This window comes from Bombyx mori, chromosome 15 (genome assembly GCF_030269925.1).
Source record: "Bombyx mori chromosome 15, ASM3026992v2".
Classification (NCBI taxonomy): domain Eukaryota; kingdom Metazoa; phylum Arthropoda; class Insecta; order Lepidoptera; family Bombycidae; genus Bombyx; species Bombyx mori.
In genome coordinates, this window is record NC_085121.1 from 627,218 (window position 1) to 646,223 (window position 19,006).

The 19,006-nt window shown below is 37.7% G+C and overlaps 1 protein-coding gene across 12 annotated transcripts in view; it reads right to left on the reverse strand.

Moving 5' to 3' along the window:
- The window catches only part of E74 (transcription factor E74), a 266,595-nt gene that overhangs the window by 61,827 nt on the left and 185,762 nt on the right, over positions 1 to 19,006 (reverse strand). The window contains exon 1 of one of the 12 annotated variants that reach the window (XM_038015617.2): positions 8,163 to 8,717. Within the exon in view, the coding sequence (XP_037871545.1) occupies positions 8,163 to 8,559 (397 nt within the window). The 5' untranslated portion in view covers positions 8,560 to 8,717. 12 annotated transcript variants of the gene reach the window in all.

Consider the following 19,006-nt stretch of genomic DNA (forward strand, 5'->3'; position numbering starts at 1 on the left):
CAAACACTATTAGTTCGTCTTGGTTCTTGGAAGGAACTTATTATATTAGGCCGAAGGTCCCAGATGTGCGTCTAGACTTCGATTTCGCTTACATTTCTTTAAGGTTAGTTTCCATTTGAGTTTTATTTTCCGAGGGACACCGATGCCAATTCAATGATTTTTTAGGTCGAACTCTGATTGAATTAAATAGTGTGTTTCATGAGAGTAGAAATAACTTTGACATTTTAATCGTTATTTTGTTTCTTCAAATCTAATATTTGGGTCTATAGTTTGCTTTTGGAAACACTCTTCAAAGGTACTGCATATTGTACTGACTCAGGAGATAATAATGTGTGAAAAGTTAAATAAAAACCATTTGACAATTAGGATCACTTAATGATACGTAAAATAAAATTATTGATAAATGTATTTGTTTTTAATCTAAAATTTAATTAATTTATTGTATCTTGTTGAATAAAATTTTGTTGACCACAACTTTAATGTCCCGTTAATTGAGGTAGGTATTAAAATGGTATGTAAAGAGGGATAAATACAATCTCAAAGCTTTAATATTTTAAAATACGTTCTTTTATTGCTTAGATGGGTGAACGAGCTCACAGCCCACCTGGTGTTAAGTGGTTACTGGATAACGTAAATGCGCCACCCACCTTGAGATATAAGTTCTAAGGTCTCAAGTATAGTTACAACGGCTGCCCCACCCTTTAAACCGAAACGTATTACCGCTTCACGGCAGAAATATACTGGGTGGTGGTAGTGGTAGTGGTGGTGGTACGTTACGTTTCTCCGGATCGATGCTATAAACGCCAGTCTATATCTTCGCTTGTTCGATGTGACCTAACCTCTCTGAGTTTATAGTCATAGAAAAACCTTCGGGTCCCGGGGCGTTTCAGGACACTACACAGACTATGTAGACTGCTAATTGAGATAAATGCTTGTAATACACATATATACTGGCTGTATATACCTACTTACGTACTGTTTGTCTAGATGAAATTGTACGACAAGGATTTTACGAGATGGCTATCACAGTAACATCTTTACAACGATGCGTTGGTCCGTTTATTTTACGGAATCCGATTTATTAAATTCCTTACTGTAGGTACGGTAGGAATGCTTTGTTTAATCTAAACAATATTAATACTAGATTCTTTAAATCAAGTGTTCGACATAATTATAACATCTTTTCAGTTCCATTAAAGGGCAGATCTTTAAAATAATAGGATTATATTAAATACTAAGTTTTTATTTCGGTAAATTAGTGTGAAGTTATTAATTGATGCGGGTATGGCAGGCGGTGACGTCATAGCAGTATAGGCAGCCATATTGTGTCATAAAATTCATAAATTATAACAAATTGATATGTAATTGAAATAATCTTATGTAATTGAAATAATGTTGTGATCAAGTTGTTGTGTTTGGCGGGTAAATAAAATAATGCTTTGTACATTTATGGGTAATACATAAATATGTACGTACTTTGAAGATCTTTGACGGCATATTTATTACAAACAAAAAACACGCAAATTTATAATTATACTCCTTATTTTGTGCAACATTTGTCGTTCAATGACATTTAATTTTATCATTAATTTAAAAAGTTGCTTTCAAATTCTGAGTTTAACAGACACGGCAGTTTGTTTATGGGTTATAAATAGAATAAAAATATATTACTCTTGTCACACAATCAGCGTTGAAAGATGTCGGGTTATTTTTTTTAGCAAACATTTGGCACTGGAAAGCGGCATATTTTTTTTTAAAATACAGGATAATGTTTTAAACACAGAAAACAAACAACATTCTCTAGGAATATAAAAAAAGGGCAGCTTTCTTTGATTTCGCAAATAAAAACATCTGCAACGAAATATAGACAATAGAATAGGTACCGTTGCGAAATTCCGTTCCCGAACGCAGCCATAAAATTCGCAAAAAAACCTTTTGCACTTTGAAACGGAAAAAAAGGAACTGTCAAAAATGCCGCCAACTACAACGCGGGTTTTTGAACGGTAGTTTTTTTTTTTTTTTTAAGTTTTTTGTCAGTAGCTAGGGTGTACTCCCGCTATTGACGGCAGGTATATTTGTTGAATAAAAAATTGGGTTAAGTTTTTTTTTTTAAGCAGATGAAGCACCCGAGGTGTACTGTTACGGAAATCGGCGGTTTTTTACAAAAAACTCCCTTATTAACTCGAATACTTTTTCGAAGTCTGTAATCTGTTAACATGTTTTGTAGTAAAAAGCTCGTAAGTGGTTCAGTAGGCAACATTATTTTTTTTCGAGACAAAGCTGCTTTTTCTTTTAAATATTATATTTCCTGTCAATAACGCCAATTAACATTAAAAGTTAAATTGAAAATTACGAAATTCGGAAAATGGAGAAGTTATTATATTGCTGCTAAGCCCGTACTACCGAGAGGCCACAGGTAAGAGTCTCGCACGCGGTCGAGTTTATTGTGTAACGGCTCGCGGTTGAAGGCCAGACGGTCCCACGCCCAGATGTGAACAACAGATCATTGATCGCGCATCAGCATCGCAGTTTATCTCCGATCAGTTTCATAATTTAATTAACTGTTTATTGAAGGAAACTTTAAATGAAAAAAATTGTGTACATGACCATGTTTCTAGTGCACAGAGAAACGTCAAAAGGAAAGTTTGATCTGGTCCATCCAGTTTTAGAAGCCCTAGTGAGTATTGTATAGTAAAAAAAAAAAAGAAATTAATTGTCTATTGTTTTTAAGTGACAGCTCATTTACGGCAAAAGCCTAACCCTGCTCACAGCCTATGCCAGTGTTATTGTTAAACAAAACTTCGGAAGTTGTAAAACAGTTTACTGTTTACAAATAGACGATTATTTAAGATTTTCAAACTTTATTTGTTTTTGTGTCAAAACGGATGCGTCGCCGTCATTTGAATACTAAAACTGCATTTAAAAAATCAGTCACAAGTTCGCGTTTAATTCAAAAATTTATCTCTTTCGCAACTACGTTATTGAGCGTACGTTAGACAGAGACAAGGTGACTGCAGGAAGCTGTTCAAAAAAAGAACAACCCTTCCTTACCCTTTCGGGGCATTTTGTTGTTTATATTATAGCAAAAAAGTCGTATGTGTCGTTAACGATAATCAGTAATCGACTCAATCTTTATGGCTCTAAAAGCTATTATAGCTTGTTTAGTTGACCGTTTACGTTGCATACAAATGAATAGAGTATTAATATAATTCAAAACTGTTTTTTTTAAGCTTGAACATTTTCGAACAGGTAGTAGGTCAGTGTGAAGAACACTATTCGATTATACGTAATCCAATTGGTCTTTTTTTGAATTTTTTGAAATATTCTAGAATACTTTTCTGAATACCTACCTATACAATTTTATACCCTCATTTCATACTATAATAATAATAAATAATAACTTCATACTATAATAATAATAAATAATAACTTAAACTAAATAATAATAAATTAAACTTCCCTGAACTTGAAATGTACTTTGAAGTTCGTAAACATGTACTTATTCCATATTAATATCGACCATCGGTTATAGAATTTATAGAATATTTCTTCACACTTCGAATTAGTAAAATTTTAATATATAATACATTATATATTATAATTAAATGAACAAAGAAGTCTCGGCGTTCAAGACGATAGCGTTGAATTGACATTCAAGTTCGTTGTACTTACATAATTAACATATATTATGAATACATTTAAAATTCATTTAACTAGTTTTGATATATTATTTAGATATACGATACTTCTGCCTTCATATTAATTAATTTAAAAAAACATTTTTTCTGAAGTTATTGATGTGCATGAGCAATTTTGACGGCTTACCATTAGGAAAGCTGTGTGCCCGTTTATCTTCGTAGATAATAAAAATAAATGCATTTCAGATAATGATTGCATTGTAGTCTTGTTTTATGTTTCAAGTTACAATACGGAGTGTCAAAATAAAAAAACTAAATTATTAAATAATATATATTTTTTTAAATGGCTATATGTATCTACATTAGCTTTACTTCGCGACTAAGCTAGGCTAGTACATCGGTACCGATCCAGAAAATATATATAACCGTATAAATAGATGCATTTAAAAATAAATAAGTAACATACATAGAGGTCAACGACCCGTCGCGAAACACGATATTGTTATGTGTCTTCATACATGCAGTTTTATATGTCACATTTGCAATTGCTGACTCAGATAATGACGTACACGGAACGTAAGTACTTATTGCATCGATCGTATAGCCGACAATCACGTGGAAGCGATGTGGACAAACGACTTTTTAATTTTGAGATGTAATTCTTCTTGATATTTGTAAAATATATACATCTAATTTTGATTTGTTAGGAAACAAAATGTGTGTCCTTTTTGAATTTGTTTTTATTGTCATTGTAGGCAGATGGTATACAGCCCGCCTGATGGTGAGCTGTTACCATCGCCCATGGACGCCAGTAATACCGGGGGCAGAGCTAAGCCGCTGCCTACAGTTTAAAATACCGTACTTACCATATAAAAAATGTTCATTAAATATTTCAATAGTTGACTGTGGAAGACGGTGAAGGGAGACTAATGACATTGGCACTGTATCACGTGGTCTTACTGGTGGTAGGACGTCTTGTGAGTCCGCACGGGTAGGTACCACCACCCTGCCTATTTCTGCCGTGAAGCAGTAATGCACAAACCCTCAAACGCAATCAACAAAATGTTTTTTAAATATCAAACCGATTCACGTACCTCACCTACTCTAAATACGGATAACAATAATTGCCGACATAGCTGAGTTGACAGCGGCGGCGTCATCAGTTCGCCGTAGTCAGGTTCGATGCCCGGGTCACTTCCGTCAATGGTCAGCGTGTTTCAAACACATACAATTGTAATTAAGGCGATCATCTAGAACTTTCTTTAATTATTTTAAAACTTAACTAATTTTTCGTAATCCCTTGAAGCAATCCGTCTATAACAATACGTATATTACAAGTAATATTTGCAAACGTTTTTTATTGATTTGTGTCTGCTGCAGTTTGAATCGCCGGTACGACGACCCACGCGTTGACGCTGTGGGGTGGTATGTGGGAGATGACGTCATTGAAACCCCAACTCCACTTTGTCCTACAGTCGTCTGGTCGTCGCGACAATACCTATGTATTACTTGACCAATATGTGACGGAATAATTATAGTACAGTTTTTAGTGTCTTTCAGGAATATTAGCAAATTGAATTCCGAATTCAACGAACTTGCATTAGGATTTCCTGCTCCGTTTGAATGCCATGTTTTATTAGAACATAGATTCTAAATTAGACCAAAGATACCAGAATCAAATCAAGAGTTTGGCAACACTAGGTAGGCTCGCGAACCACTGAAGGGACGAGGCGATTGATCGATCGAAACCGGTTTCCGATTATTATATAATTTAAAGTCCTTTCCAGAGTTTATTTCTTGACATCGAAGCCATAAGGTAAATTAATACTTACAAAGTTTTAGTGTATGAAAGATACGCAACAATTTTTAGCTCAAGTATTTAATAAGCACTAAATAGATATACTACATATTAAAAAAAAACGTTACGTAACTTTTTTTTATTTTTTTTATTGCTTAGATGGGTGGACGAGCTCACAGCCCACCTGATATTAAGTGGTTACTGGAGCCCATAGACATCTACAACGTAGACGCGCCACCCACCTTGAGATACAAGTTCTAAAGTCTCAGTATAGTTACAACGGCTACCCCACCCTTCAAACCGAAACGCATTACTGCTTCACGGCAGAAATAAGCAGGGCGGTGGTACCTATCCGCGCGGACTCACAAGTGGTCCTACCACCAGTAACTAAAAACATGATACGACTTTATGGTCGTGATGTCAATTTGTGCTCTTTGAAAAGTATCATATACATAGTGACGTCACGTTGTCGCCTTTACCATACAGCCATTCATAGATAGAATTATCAGCCCGCTGAGTTTCTCGCCGGATCTTCTCAGCGGGTCGCGATTCTACTCCGGTAGTAGATTCATTCGTGGAGCAGCTGCTCTTGAGTTGTTAGGTCTCCTTCGGAGGCGCTCGGGCAGCTGTTAGCAAATCCCACCCCTTCTGGCTGAGCTTTTGCTTGCCCACATGTCCTGGTGAAACTGGAAAGGCCTCCTGGCCACCAGTAATCCTTCAATCATAAGAAGATAGAATTCGAAAAAGTCCATAAACAGAGCATAAGTAAGGACTTTCCAATTGACGCCGGTGCTGTTTTATAAACGTCTCACTATGGATGTGGGGCATAGGACGCGCAGGTGCCCTTTCGCTGAGAGAAATGTACCTGCGGTCGCAGGTCGGAAGTGAAAGCCGAATAAAAACGTATAAAATTACATGCAGGATGTCTTCTCGACGCCTCCCTGGAGACACCCGCTCTTCATCTGCAGCGATTGTAGAACTACCACTCGCCAAAGTTGAATATTATTGCATTGTGGTTAAAATCTGTTACTCAGTCCAACATAAACGATTGCTCTCACAATGCGAAACACCGGGCCACATGGCGTCGCATCGCGAGAGCATCGGTATCGCAGGATCCGACTGATACATGTCCACGACCACTCTGTCAAGAGTGTACGAATAGGAAAAAAATGTTAAAATCAGTCGTAACAATACACCTTGCGAATGTTCAATCAAAAGTTGGGGCTTGAACAGGTAATACGAAATGTCTATGACACAGGAATGCCAGAGTCGCGTGACTTCTTCAAAGTTATCAAACGTCCTATTCAGCGACTCCAAGGGTACCGGAAGCGGAGACAGCATCACGTCCAGCAAGTGTCGCGGCAGCTATGAGATACGAGCTAACCGTCTCAGTTACGTTGGAACGAAGGCTGGGCTTGTGAGCGCGACGGTATCGTGAGAGGAGTACATTTATTTGTGTCAGTTTTTTTTGTTTACCGCAACACGAATGGCCCAATCAACCGTGAGGTGTGAGGTCGAGAACTTAATCAAGCAGATAAATATTCGGACAATCGACGGCCACCGAGGATATTTTGCGGCGCTGCCAGTGGATGCCGGATACGTGAACAAGCACACCTGGTCTCGGAATTCTAAATCCGACGGAGAATGGAGCTTCTACTCCAACCTAGAGGTGCTCTGGATACACAAGACGAATTAAATTGGAGTGGGTGGAGTCTGCAGCAGACTTCAGTTCATTGTGTGTCTGTCACGGGCTCACGATCACTTCCAGCGCTTGAGAAATAGCACCAATAGCATCGTGTAGACGACACATAAAATTCAAAATATTGCGCCCTCACCGGCGGTAGTGTATCTTTTGCGACAAATAAGGCTTTATAATATCCGTCAACGACATTCAAAGTCTATATCCGTGAATTTAGGTGATTACTGAACACCGGGTGGGATATAAGCTCGCTTCCTATGGATACCAATAAAGTAATACTCTATAATTAGTAAATAAAAAGTCTTATAGTAGAGTCTATGGTCGCGTTAATTTAACAAAGCCTTTTCCCGTTTAATACGTCATCGAAAGATAAATGTATTGTGTGATATGCTCAACAATATTTATCGAATGATTTATTGTAAATGACAATATACATAGGTCATAAAAATAATATGTGATTTCTGTCATATATTCATGCAATTCTTATAACAATCACATTCACTAAAACTTTTCAGTTAACTTTACAAAAAAAAATGTAAAACATTCTTTTGATGCCAAATAAAACAAAACTAAGTAAAATATAAGTAGCTACCATAATAATTACACAATTATCACGAATCCACAATAAAACATACTACATTTTATATCACTTCCTCTTATTTCGATTACCACACTAATTAGGCAGTTTTTATTTTTCCTAATAATTATGAAAAGTTCATTAATTTGAGGGCGATAATGGTGCTTAGCGAGGGCTCCGTAGCGCGCTCGTAGCCGCCCGCTACGGTCGTAGCTCGTAGCGCTCTCACACCTCAAACACAAATTGCACAAACAATCTGATTATAAGATTCGTAACTACAATCAGCTCAGCCGGTGTGTTGTTCCGAGCGATGGGCGAAACAAATATTTATCAGTACGACAACATTTAACAATTTTTTTGATAAAAATCTGCATTTATATAAAATGTAGTTGTTTCCGGAGATTACGCGGAATAATAAGCCGCCGGTGGACACATGCAGAGAGTACTTACTGTATCTCTTCATGAGGGATTTCTTATAGGCTTTTCCGGTGAGGGCTTCGTCAGCGGGACTAAGTCGGCCGGCGGAGTCGTCGGAGTCTGTGCCGGAGTCTCTGGCGGTCGCCAGGAACTCCTGGGACTGCCTCAGGATGAGCTGAGTCCTCACGTAGTCACTCGGGTCGGCGAACGAGCGTCTCGCGAAATCACAAACCGATATCTCTTTTCGAACGGTCAAGTCCAGGGGCGCCTCATCGCTCACGTCTGGTTTCGGGGATCTGGGATCTTCAGGGTAGGCCTTCCTGGCGGCGAGAGTGCGGGGCTCTTCGGCACTGAGCGGCCGGCGGTCCGGTGCCGGCGAGCGGCGCGGCTCCGGTCCAGCACTGGCCGGGCGCGTCTCCACTGCCATCATGTTTACTCAAACACCGAACACCATAATCACAAGAGCACAGTTAGTTATGTCAGACAGCGAGCGAGCGAGCGTGCGTGTAATGTGTGCGCACCGCGTCCGCCAGCTATCGCGCCGTGTTGCGGACTGATGTCCCAGTTTCGGCGATGAGTTCCACTGACTCGGTGAGCTCGCTTCGGCGGCGCTCGGCCTCCCTCGGACACTTTCGTTTTCATAGCGCGCTGCGGTTGTGTGCGTGCTCGCCGCGCGACGCACTCACACACCAGCGGGTCGCTGTGTGTGTGCAATCCGATGCTTGTGTGAGTGCGGACGTTAGGTTAGCGACGAGCTTTTTCCACTTTCGTGGGAGCTTTCCTTCATTTCCCGAGTTACCTAACAGGTTTTCAGAGTTTGATTAATTAGCGAGGCGGGTCTGTTGGCGGCGTCCGCTGCCTTTTGATTATTGTTTGCGATAAATGAATTCATAAGGAAAACGATAACGTTTAATTGTTACCGAGAGTTCCACGAGGGTACTGTTTTTAAACGTTATAAATAATTTATAAAACAATATTACTCGTTAATTGTTTGCATTTCGTTCGTTCACGATTTTTTATACGATAAAATAATTAAATAACAGTAAACAAATTGAACAGGTCAACCCTGCACACTAAACAAATATTTACCAACGATACCGATCGCTAAACAATCCACGTTAACTAAAAACAAATCTAAATTAAATAATTGGACAGCGGCGGCCGTACGTTCGACAAAACGTTTGCGTAACACGGCGCGTAAACAAATTGTGTATTTTTTTATCTAACGCCGGGGCATTGACCGACTTAACAAATAAAACTGCGCGCGCGCCGACCACGTGACACACTAAACTCTCCGGTCTAGCGTGAACGCTCGAGCGGAACCCGTCGGATACTATCGCTAGTTCAAATAACGCTGGACGATACAGATAGAGTACGGAATGAGCGTCAATGTCACAGCGCAGTACAGAAATTGTTAGAGGAACGTGGAAATGACGCGCCTTCCCACATTACAGTGAAAGTGCGCAATTATGACACGTCTCACTGATAAAGCGTTTATTACTCGATTTATATTAAATTTAATTGTTATTCTTGTTGATAGCACTATATTAATACTGATTCGCATTATTTTTGCCTATTCTATGATTAACAAATCATTTATGTTGAATATTGAATAATTTTTAAATAAAACATTTTATAGAATCGCTCCATTATTGCACTCATTGATGTTGTTCAAAATAATATAAGTACCGCGTACAGTTTTAACAGTTGAGTGGTTCGAAATATTCCTAACTCTGCTACTGTCTGTCTACTCGCGTATCACATCGTCTGACTTAAAAAAATAATAAATAAAAAATTTACTAATCTGGCAGATTGATTGTCCCTTGATGATCTTAATGACATTGACACAAGTGACATATAAGGCACTTGCTTGTTACGAACACGAATTTTAAAAAATGTTTCATCCAAATCTATATATGACTAGCGACCCGCCCTCGCTTCGCTTCGGAAACATTAAAACACACATGAAACCAAAAAAAAGAATAAAAAAAAGTAGCCTATGTTCATCAGGGACAATGTCGGCTTCTAATGGAAAAAGAATTTTTCAAATCGGTCCAGTAGTTTCGGAGCCTATTCGAAACAAACAAACAAACAAATCTTTCCTCTTTATAATATTAGTATAGAATACGTGAAGCAAAAACTTTGTATCCCTTTTTACGAAAATTGCGCGGACGGAGGAGTGTGAAATTTTCCACACTTACAGAGAATATAGAGAAGAAGTGCACAATGCTAATATTTTTTCAAAATAATGCATAAAAGATATAGTAAATCTATAAAGAAAACATTACACACACTACATACCGTGTATTTGACGCACACACGCATGCATACTATTTATTGTCAAACTTTTGTTCTTGACGTCTGTTGTCAAATTGAGAATAGATTAAATATTGTTTGTCTTTGTTAATATTTTTTATAGTGTAGTCTTGGCGAAATTTGTGATTATAGAAGTATAAAATACAATCATAATAGTGTACAAACTTACAATTTCAATTAATTATAGTTGAATTTCGACTACTGCGGGACCTCTAGTTGGAATAAAACCCGTAATTACATAACAATTTTGGTTAATAGCTTGTGTACGTCTGGATAGGTACCAACTCGTATTAATTTCAGTCGCGAAGCCAACACGCATTTTTTCGGCAGGCAGCGGTTTGGCTCTGCCCCTGGCGTTGCTGAAGTCCATGGGCAACGGTAACCACTTACCATCAGGTGGACCGTATGCTCGTCTGTCCAGAAGGGCAACAAAAAACTGTTACTGAATAAATATAATATTGAAATTTTGACTTCGTGTATGGGCTTGTGACCCTGACGTGTTTCGGGCATCCATAACACAGGAGAAAATCCGAGCTTGTGGAACGTTTACTTTTTGAATTCATGCGTATTTTCTTCCTTACCTATTCGCTGGTAGCCTGAAGGGTTCTCCCAGCCGGGTAGTTGAGCTCACGGGCTCAATCTGAGAGAAACCGCTAACACTAGCCCTAACAAGAGCAGTACTTCGCAGAATATACCACCGGATGGGATCGCGACCCACTGAGAAGATCCGCCGAGAAACTCAGTGGGCAGTAGTTCATGCTGTTTTTATTTTTTATTGCTTAGGTAGGTGGACGAGCTTACAGCCCACCTGGTGTTAAGTGTTTACTGGAGCCCATTGACATCAATAACGTAAATACGCCACCCACCTTGAGATATAAGTTCTAAGGTCTCCAGTATAGTTACAACGGCTACCCCACCCTTCAAACCGAAACGTATTACTGCTTCACGGCAGAAATAGGCAGGGTGGTGGTACCTACCCGCGCGGACTCACAAGTGGTCCTACCAACAGTAGAATGTGATATCTATCAGTGTGATATCTATAGACCACACGAAGTATTGGGAGCTGCGTCCGTTTGTATAGCAACGGGTCTTTGAGTGGCAGCGGTCTGTTGATTACGAATGCGGAAAACAAGTTACTAATGTCTTTATTACTAAGTCGCTAATTGTTCGGTGCATTCCTGACTGGTAGCGGTGGCACTGGTCCATCGCGCGGACCGTGAGCGAACGTCCAAACACCGGGTTCAACGACCGCCCGATCTCCCGATATGATACCAACCCTCGCGACCTTTGATAACACGGCCGCCGATAACGCGCATCTTAGATCGCAAGGAGGATGTCAATAATATTGTGTAATACGAAGAATTCCGTCTCTCTCGCACGTATAACGATCGAATGCGACAGAACGGGACGATGCGATTAATAGTTTCATAATCTAGTTCAATGACAAATGTGTTAGCTTCGAAATATTTGTTTGTGATAGATAAATGTACTATTTGTGTATTGTGGCGGGTAGCGTTGCGGTGTTCAGGTCTGATGCCGCAGGGTCATCCCTTTGAGGTTATTTTCGTTATTAGGGTTGAGGAAGTAGATAATCATATCTGCTGTTAAGTTATTTTATGTACTTAACGACTTAAAGTACAGGGAATAAATAGGATTTCTTTTTGTTTCTCTTGTGCGTTATCTGTGGGCGCCGATAACCACTTAACACAACGTGCGCTGTGAGATCGTTCACTCTGTGTCTATAAGTGTAAATAATACTTATTTGGGACTAGAACTTGTAGACGAATATTTTCTATTAACTAATGTATGTAATTAATATTACACTACTAAATTAAAATTACCGCTAAACCTTCATTATTATCCGCACAACAATAATGCACGAAGGATGATAATTATTGAATGAATAACTCATACAAGTATACTTATATGAGTCTTCACTGTAGGGATACATAGGACCCTATGACAAAAGTTATGAAAATAAAGTCCAAGAGTTTCAGTAGAACAAGCCCTGAGCGAGTTCGTCAACGGATGATATACAATGATACCTATACATTTATGAGTGCGCCCGAAAATTGCATAATGCGCACAGCCCTATATTATTTTAAGCGGGAACATGACAACCCTAAGCATAGAACAGCTAACTTGCTATTAGGTATAGCTGAAATCATAAGATACTTTAACAAGGATTTGTAGTTTACAAATGTTCTAGAACACCACGGACTTAATTATTATTTAAGATTGCTCTTGGTAATGATCGAGTCACATACGCGATTATTTTTGAAATGGCTCATTTATTTATTTCAATCATGCGCCACATTTAGTGAGGTAATGTCATCACAATATCTACGCAAAGTTTTAAATAAAAAAAACCTAAATAAGTTAAATCGGATGCATAGTCAAACGATCATACTAGTATTTATTATATATAATATGTGAAATGTATAAAAAGATGCATATTTCGACATCATGTTGCTGTAAATACCGCTGAACACTGAATACATGAAATAAACCCGTCCGTTGGAAGACCCTTATGATACAGTAGGGAGACATACTCCGGAGCCCGGACTCTCAGAAATGGACGTGAGTACGTAAATCTCACTCACTCATTCACAAAGAATGATAATGAACCAAATGAACTAGAATAAGGGACGCACATAGATAGATAGTTTTTAAACAACTCGCTTAAATGGTCTTATATCAAAAACCATCTGAGAATAGCATACTTAATGACATGGTTAACAGCTGTGTCCAAGACAAGGTTGCAACCAATTTTAAAATATTATTTTCTAAGATTACACAAGTACAACTTACGTTAAATATATTAGCAGTGTCCTAACAGTGATAATGGCATGGCAGATACAGCCTCGGGCAACCTAATCACATAGTATGAAGGAACACAAAATAAAAATAGAAAAAAATGGCGGCAAGAGAAGTAACCTAAAAAAAGGAAATTGAATGTTTATGTGTGTTTCCTGTGGCGCGAATTACAGGCGTTGAATAAGGACAGGCATATATATTGTCTGTTGTAAGAGCAAGACGGACGCTAAGATGCGAAACAGGTCTGCACTAGGTTAGATTAGCAAGAGAAGCTAATGTTGTCAGAAATTAAAAGCATTTGAATGGCAATAAAAATACGTCAATTTCTAAATATCACTTTAGTTCATTAGTTTCTTTATCCTGAATTTTTGTAAGTGGTTGTGATTATAGCGTTTCTTGTTTGATTTAATTTATAATAATTAATAAAAACGTAAAATGATAATTCGTCAAGTTTTTTTTTTATTTGAATTAATTTCACATTGCTCGAACAATAAACATATTATGAAAAAAAGAAAAAAAAATCACGCATACAAAAAAGTCTTTAATGTATTTAGTGCATTGAATCTACTGTAGCAAATTGAAAAGTGCTTTGTGCTAACTACACTATTATTACACAGGCAGTCAGCTCCGGCTCCGCTCGGGTCTATAACAAAAATTTCAACGATATTTGACGTTGTTTTATTTTTTTAAATAAAAGAACACTTATTGCGGCATAACTATAATAGTTAGACATATATTATGCTGTCGCGACACTTTTTGTTAATAATAATGTGTTCTATAAAGTCGTAGTACATTATTTTATTCTATCATCAATAGTTTGCGCAGGGCACGCGATGTAAAGGTTATTTTAGGTAATTTTTTACATCTTGGGTAACATTATTGGAGTTTTGGTAAGGATCCCTAATTTTTTTCAAAAAAGATTACAGCCTATGTCACTCGGGCATAGTGTAGCTTCCAAACAGTGAAATAATTTTTCAAATCGGTTCCGTAGTTTCGGAGCCTATTCAATACAAACAAACAAATATTTCCTCTTTATAATATTAGTATAGATGAAGTTTCTGAATTTTATCACAAAATTAGTTATTTTGTTCACAACAAATAACAATACGTACATTTATTGACGTAACTAATGACGTTTTTTCCTGTTGCCTCATTATTGGATAAAAAAATTTGTCCAACATATACATGTACGTCGCATTAAAACACATAGTTGACATGTTTTAATTTCACACGGTTTTGATGGTACTCGGAACATTCAATTCAATTCAGTAAAAATAAAAAATACTGGGATCCAAAAGCTATTATTACCCTCGTCAATAGCAAAAGACGTATTTACTAGTGGTAGGACCTCTTGTGAGTCCGCGCGGGTAGGTACCACCGCCCCGCCTATGGGTAGGTATTACGGCACTGCCTATTTTTATCGTGAAGCAGTAATGCGTTTCGGTTTGAAGGGTGGGGCAGCCGTTGTAACTATACTGAGACCTTAGAACTTATATCTCAAGGTGGGTGGCGCGTTTACGTTATAGACGTCTATGGGCTCCAGTAACCACTTAACACCAGGTAGCTTGTGCAATAATAAATAATGTGCAAGAAAAAATAAAATCCAAAATGTATTAATACCGTCGTCAATAGCAAAGGACCTATTCACATATGTACATACATTTTCTTCGTTTGATCTCAATATAAAACTGTATTGATATTATAAAACGCAAATTTCCCTTCAATACATGCACATGCAGTCGATGCTCGCGTCCAAGGCTACACACACACACACAGACGGACACACACACATCATTTACGTAATAACCAGTACTTGTTATCATGTACGTAGGTTAAGGACTGTTTGACTTCATTTATAGATTGCAAATTTTTATTTTACTGGTTCTGTATATTCATATATCAGATGCATTCATGCATCAGATTTGTCTTAGGAATTATTATAAAAATCAACAAATACTGATCATAGTTTGAATTGCACTATTCTTTATGATAATTTATTATTATGATTTTTTCCATATTATTATGATGATAGTTCTAAGGTCTCAGTATAGTTACAACGGCTGCCCCGCCCTTCAAGCCGAAACGCATTACTGCTTCACGACAAAAATAGGCAGTGCCGTAATACCTACCCATGCGGACTCACAAGCTTTATCGAGTTACGATAAAATTGCTTTTAGTCCTGAGTCTACATATTATTATATGTATTTACAAATTATACTTTTGAATAAATAATTCTGAACACGACATTTCAAGTATAGTAGATCGGATCTGCCTCCCTTTTGCAGAGTAATATGCAACTGGAGAGTTATACACAGTCTCAAGTTAAGTAACACGAATGAACTATAGATATCGACGAGTAGTTAATAGCGCAAGTAATTACTGTATCTACACGCTTCTTATTTCAATGCGCTTATTGAAAAGTTGTTTTGTGAGCGTAAATAAAACATTATAAATATATTAATCATTTTTTTATTGCTTAGATGGGTGGACGAGCTCACAGCCTAACTGGTTGTTAAGGGGTTACTGGTGCCCATAGACATCTACAACATAAATGCCGCCACCCACCTTGAGATATAAGTTCTAAGGTCTCAGTATAGTTACAACGGCTGTCTCACCCTTCAAACCGAAGCCCATTACTGTTTCACGGCAGAAATAGGCAGGGCGGTGGTACCCACCCGCGCGGACTCACAAGATGTCCTGCCACCAGTAATTACGCAAATTATAATTTTGCGGATTTGATTTTTATTACACGATGTTATTCCTTCACCGTGGAAGTCAATCGCGAACATTTGTTAGGTACGCATTCAATTAGAAAAATTAGTACCCGTCTGCGGGATTCGAACACAGTTGCATCGTTTGATACGAATGCACCGGACGTCTTATCCTTTAGGCCAAGACGACTTCAAATATAAAAGGAGATTCTCAATTACATTCATTTCAGTTTTATTAACACAGTTCCTAATCAAGAGAATTATGTATAGATAGATAAATATGTATAGATTAATATGAACTTAGTTCTTATCCGATGGTAAATAGACGATGGTAAGTTTTAACCGAACGATAGATAAGAGATAAACAATCAATAGTATTGCATACAATGTTGAGTGGTATCTACAAACAGAAACGAGTGCCTGATATTAGATGTCGACACCCTGTTAAGGTCTTTGTGAGGAAAATTTACTTATTACAAAATACCTCATTCGATCGTGTATCGATCCAATCATTGGCATGAGACTTACATTTTGTAGTCGTCGTGGCCTAACGGATAAGACGTCCGGTGCATTCGTGTTGAGCGATGCACCAGTGTTCGAATCTCAGGCGGCTACCAATTTTTCTAATGAAATACGTACTCAACAAACGTTCACGATTGACTTCCACGGTGAAGGAATAATATCGTGTAATAAAAATAAAACCCGTAAAATTATATTTTGCGTAATTACGGGTGGTTCCTACTTGTGAGTCCGCGCGGGTGGGTACCACCACCCCACCTATTTCTGTCGTGAAGCAGTAATGCGTTTCGGTTTGAAGGGTGGGGCAGCCGTTGTAACTATACTTGAGACCTTAGATATTTCAAGGTGGGTGGCGCATTTACGTTGTGGATGTCTATGGGCTCCAGTAATCACTTAACACCAGGTGGGCTGTGAGCTCGTCCACTCACATAAGCAATAAAAAAAAGGTAAAAAAAATAAAAAGTAAACCTTAATATTAAATTATCCGGACCCCCATACTATAGCTACCACCAGTAAAGCTTTGGAATTTCCCCTAAAAATAGATAGATCCACCTGTGAATGATCGTACAAAACAAACATTACTTGGTCATAGCTACAAAAACATGCCGTGCCGACGTCTAAGCGAACGGGAATTTTCACTCGCTAGAAAAATACACGGAGAGTGAAAACAAAATATTAATATGAGTGTAGGTACCGAACACAAAGAAATAATATTTATTTTTAGTAATAGAGATTTCGCGAGTCGTGGTGAGTAAAGAAGGTTTTTAACGGTATTAAATATAGCCATTGTGTTAATCATATAATAATATCAGTGGAGCAGCTCTAGAGCACATTGAAATAAATAAAAATTGCTTTAAAGCAACCGAGAATTGACATTGTAAAAGCTTTTTTAATCGTACTGGATAAAGATGCTTTTGGTTGCATATTTTACTTTAATTTCGTTATTAGATGATGCCTATTGCACTTGTTACTGAAGTGATAAACTTGTATATCTTCATAGAGTGTCGAAAACGATTAAAAATCCTTTTACGGCTTTTTAGGTTATCAGTTGAGCTACATGATTTTTTTAAAGATTAAACAAAAAAAAAACTCTTTGAGCATTTGTTTCGCTTTTTTCGAATTAAGTATGGTTTACTTGTGGCTTGCAATTATTATAGTTAATAAATAAATTAAGCGCTTTCGCTGCGGACGGTACCTGTGGTTTTTTCTCGGTCGCATCAACCGACGATCGACAGAAAACGAAAGTGGAAATCCGTTGCAATTATTACATTGTTCTCTCGAGAAACACGTTACCGTACAAACAACAGGGAAACTATGTGTATGTTCAGGTATTTATCGACGTTCGGAATGAGACCAGAATATTGTGTAAAATATAATTGGGCTTATGACGTTTTTTGTTGGCATTTCAGGGAAGGTTTCTATAGTATGGTGCGAACGATGGCGGACGAATAAAAACGAATGGGTGTATTTTTTTTTTTATTGCTTAGATGGGTGGACGAGCTCACAGCCCACCTGGTGTTATGTGGTTACCGGAACCCAAAGACATCTAGAACGTAAATGCCCCCACCCTTATTGAGATATCAGTTCTAAGGTCTCAGTACAACGGCTGCTTCAAACCGAAGCGCATTACTGCTTCACGGCAGAAATAGGCAGGGTGGTGATACCTACCCGCGCGAACTCACAAGAGGTCCTACCATCAGTTTTTCGTTTAATTTTACGAGTTATGTAGTTAGATAGACAGAAGTTTTTAAAATATTTTTCCTCCAAGTTAGTTAGTTAATATTTAACTAATTGGCAGCGCGTAGAGTCAGTCACCACTAAACAAATTCATCAATAAAATTAGTGACAGATTCTAGAACATTCTGTGAGGATTTTGAAAGTTGGTTATAAATCAAAATTTATATATCTTTCAAAGTCTTTTACAGCAACACAACCGTGCTATCAAAGTATATCCTGATGCTTTATAAGATAATTATTTCAACTAAAATTTCGGTATAAGCTAACGGAATTCGTCTTAATTTAATAATATTAGATTTGTTTTTTTGAAGTAACAAGGTTTGTGCCAAGGTCGGGCGTAGTCTAGACTATCCTTAATTACTATAAAATACATGCCCTTTGTGGATCTAAATGTTTTGTAGCCTAAAATCGAGACCCGGGGATAATAAATATTTTATAGACATTAATTGTTTATGAAAAGTTTTTCCCTGACATTATAATATGTGTATTAATTGGGTTCTATTTTGTTTTACTCATTTACGTCATAATTAAGTACAAATGATTAAAGAATATGGATACTATGTAATTCGTACATGAAATATTTTTTCTGGAATTGGCTGCTAACACTTATTGCGAATAACCTCTGTGAAGCATTCTTTCGTACCTCGAACTTGTTCAAGATATCCGCGTATTCTACCACTGAACAACAAGAGCAGTTCAGATGCGCGTTAAAATAAGTCTCAAAATCTAAAAATACAATTTTACAAGCTATATAGTTCGTAACGAGTTATCGCTAAC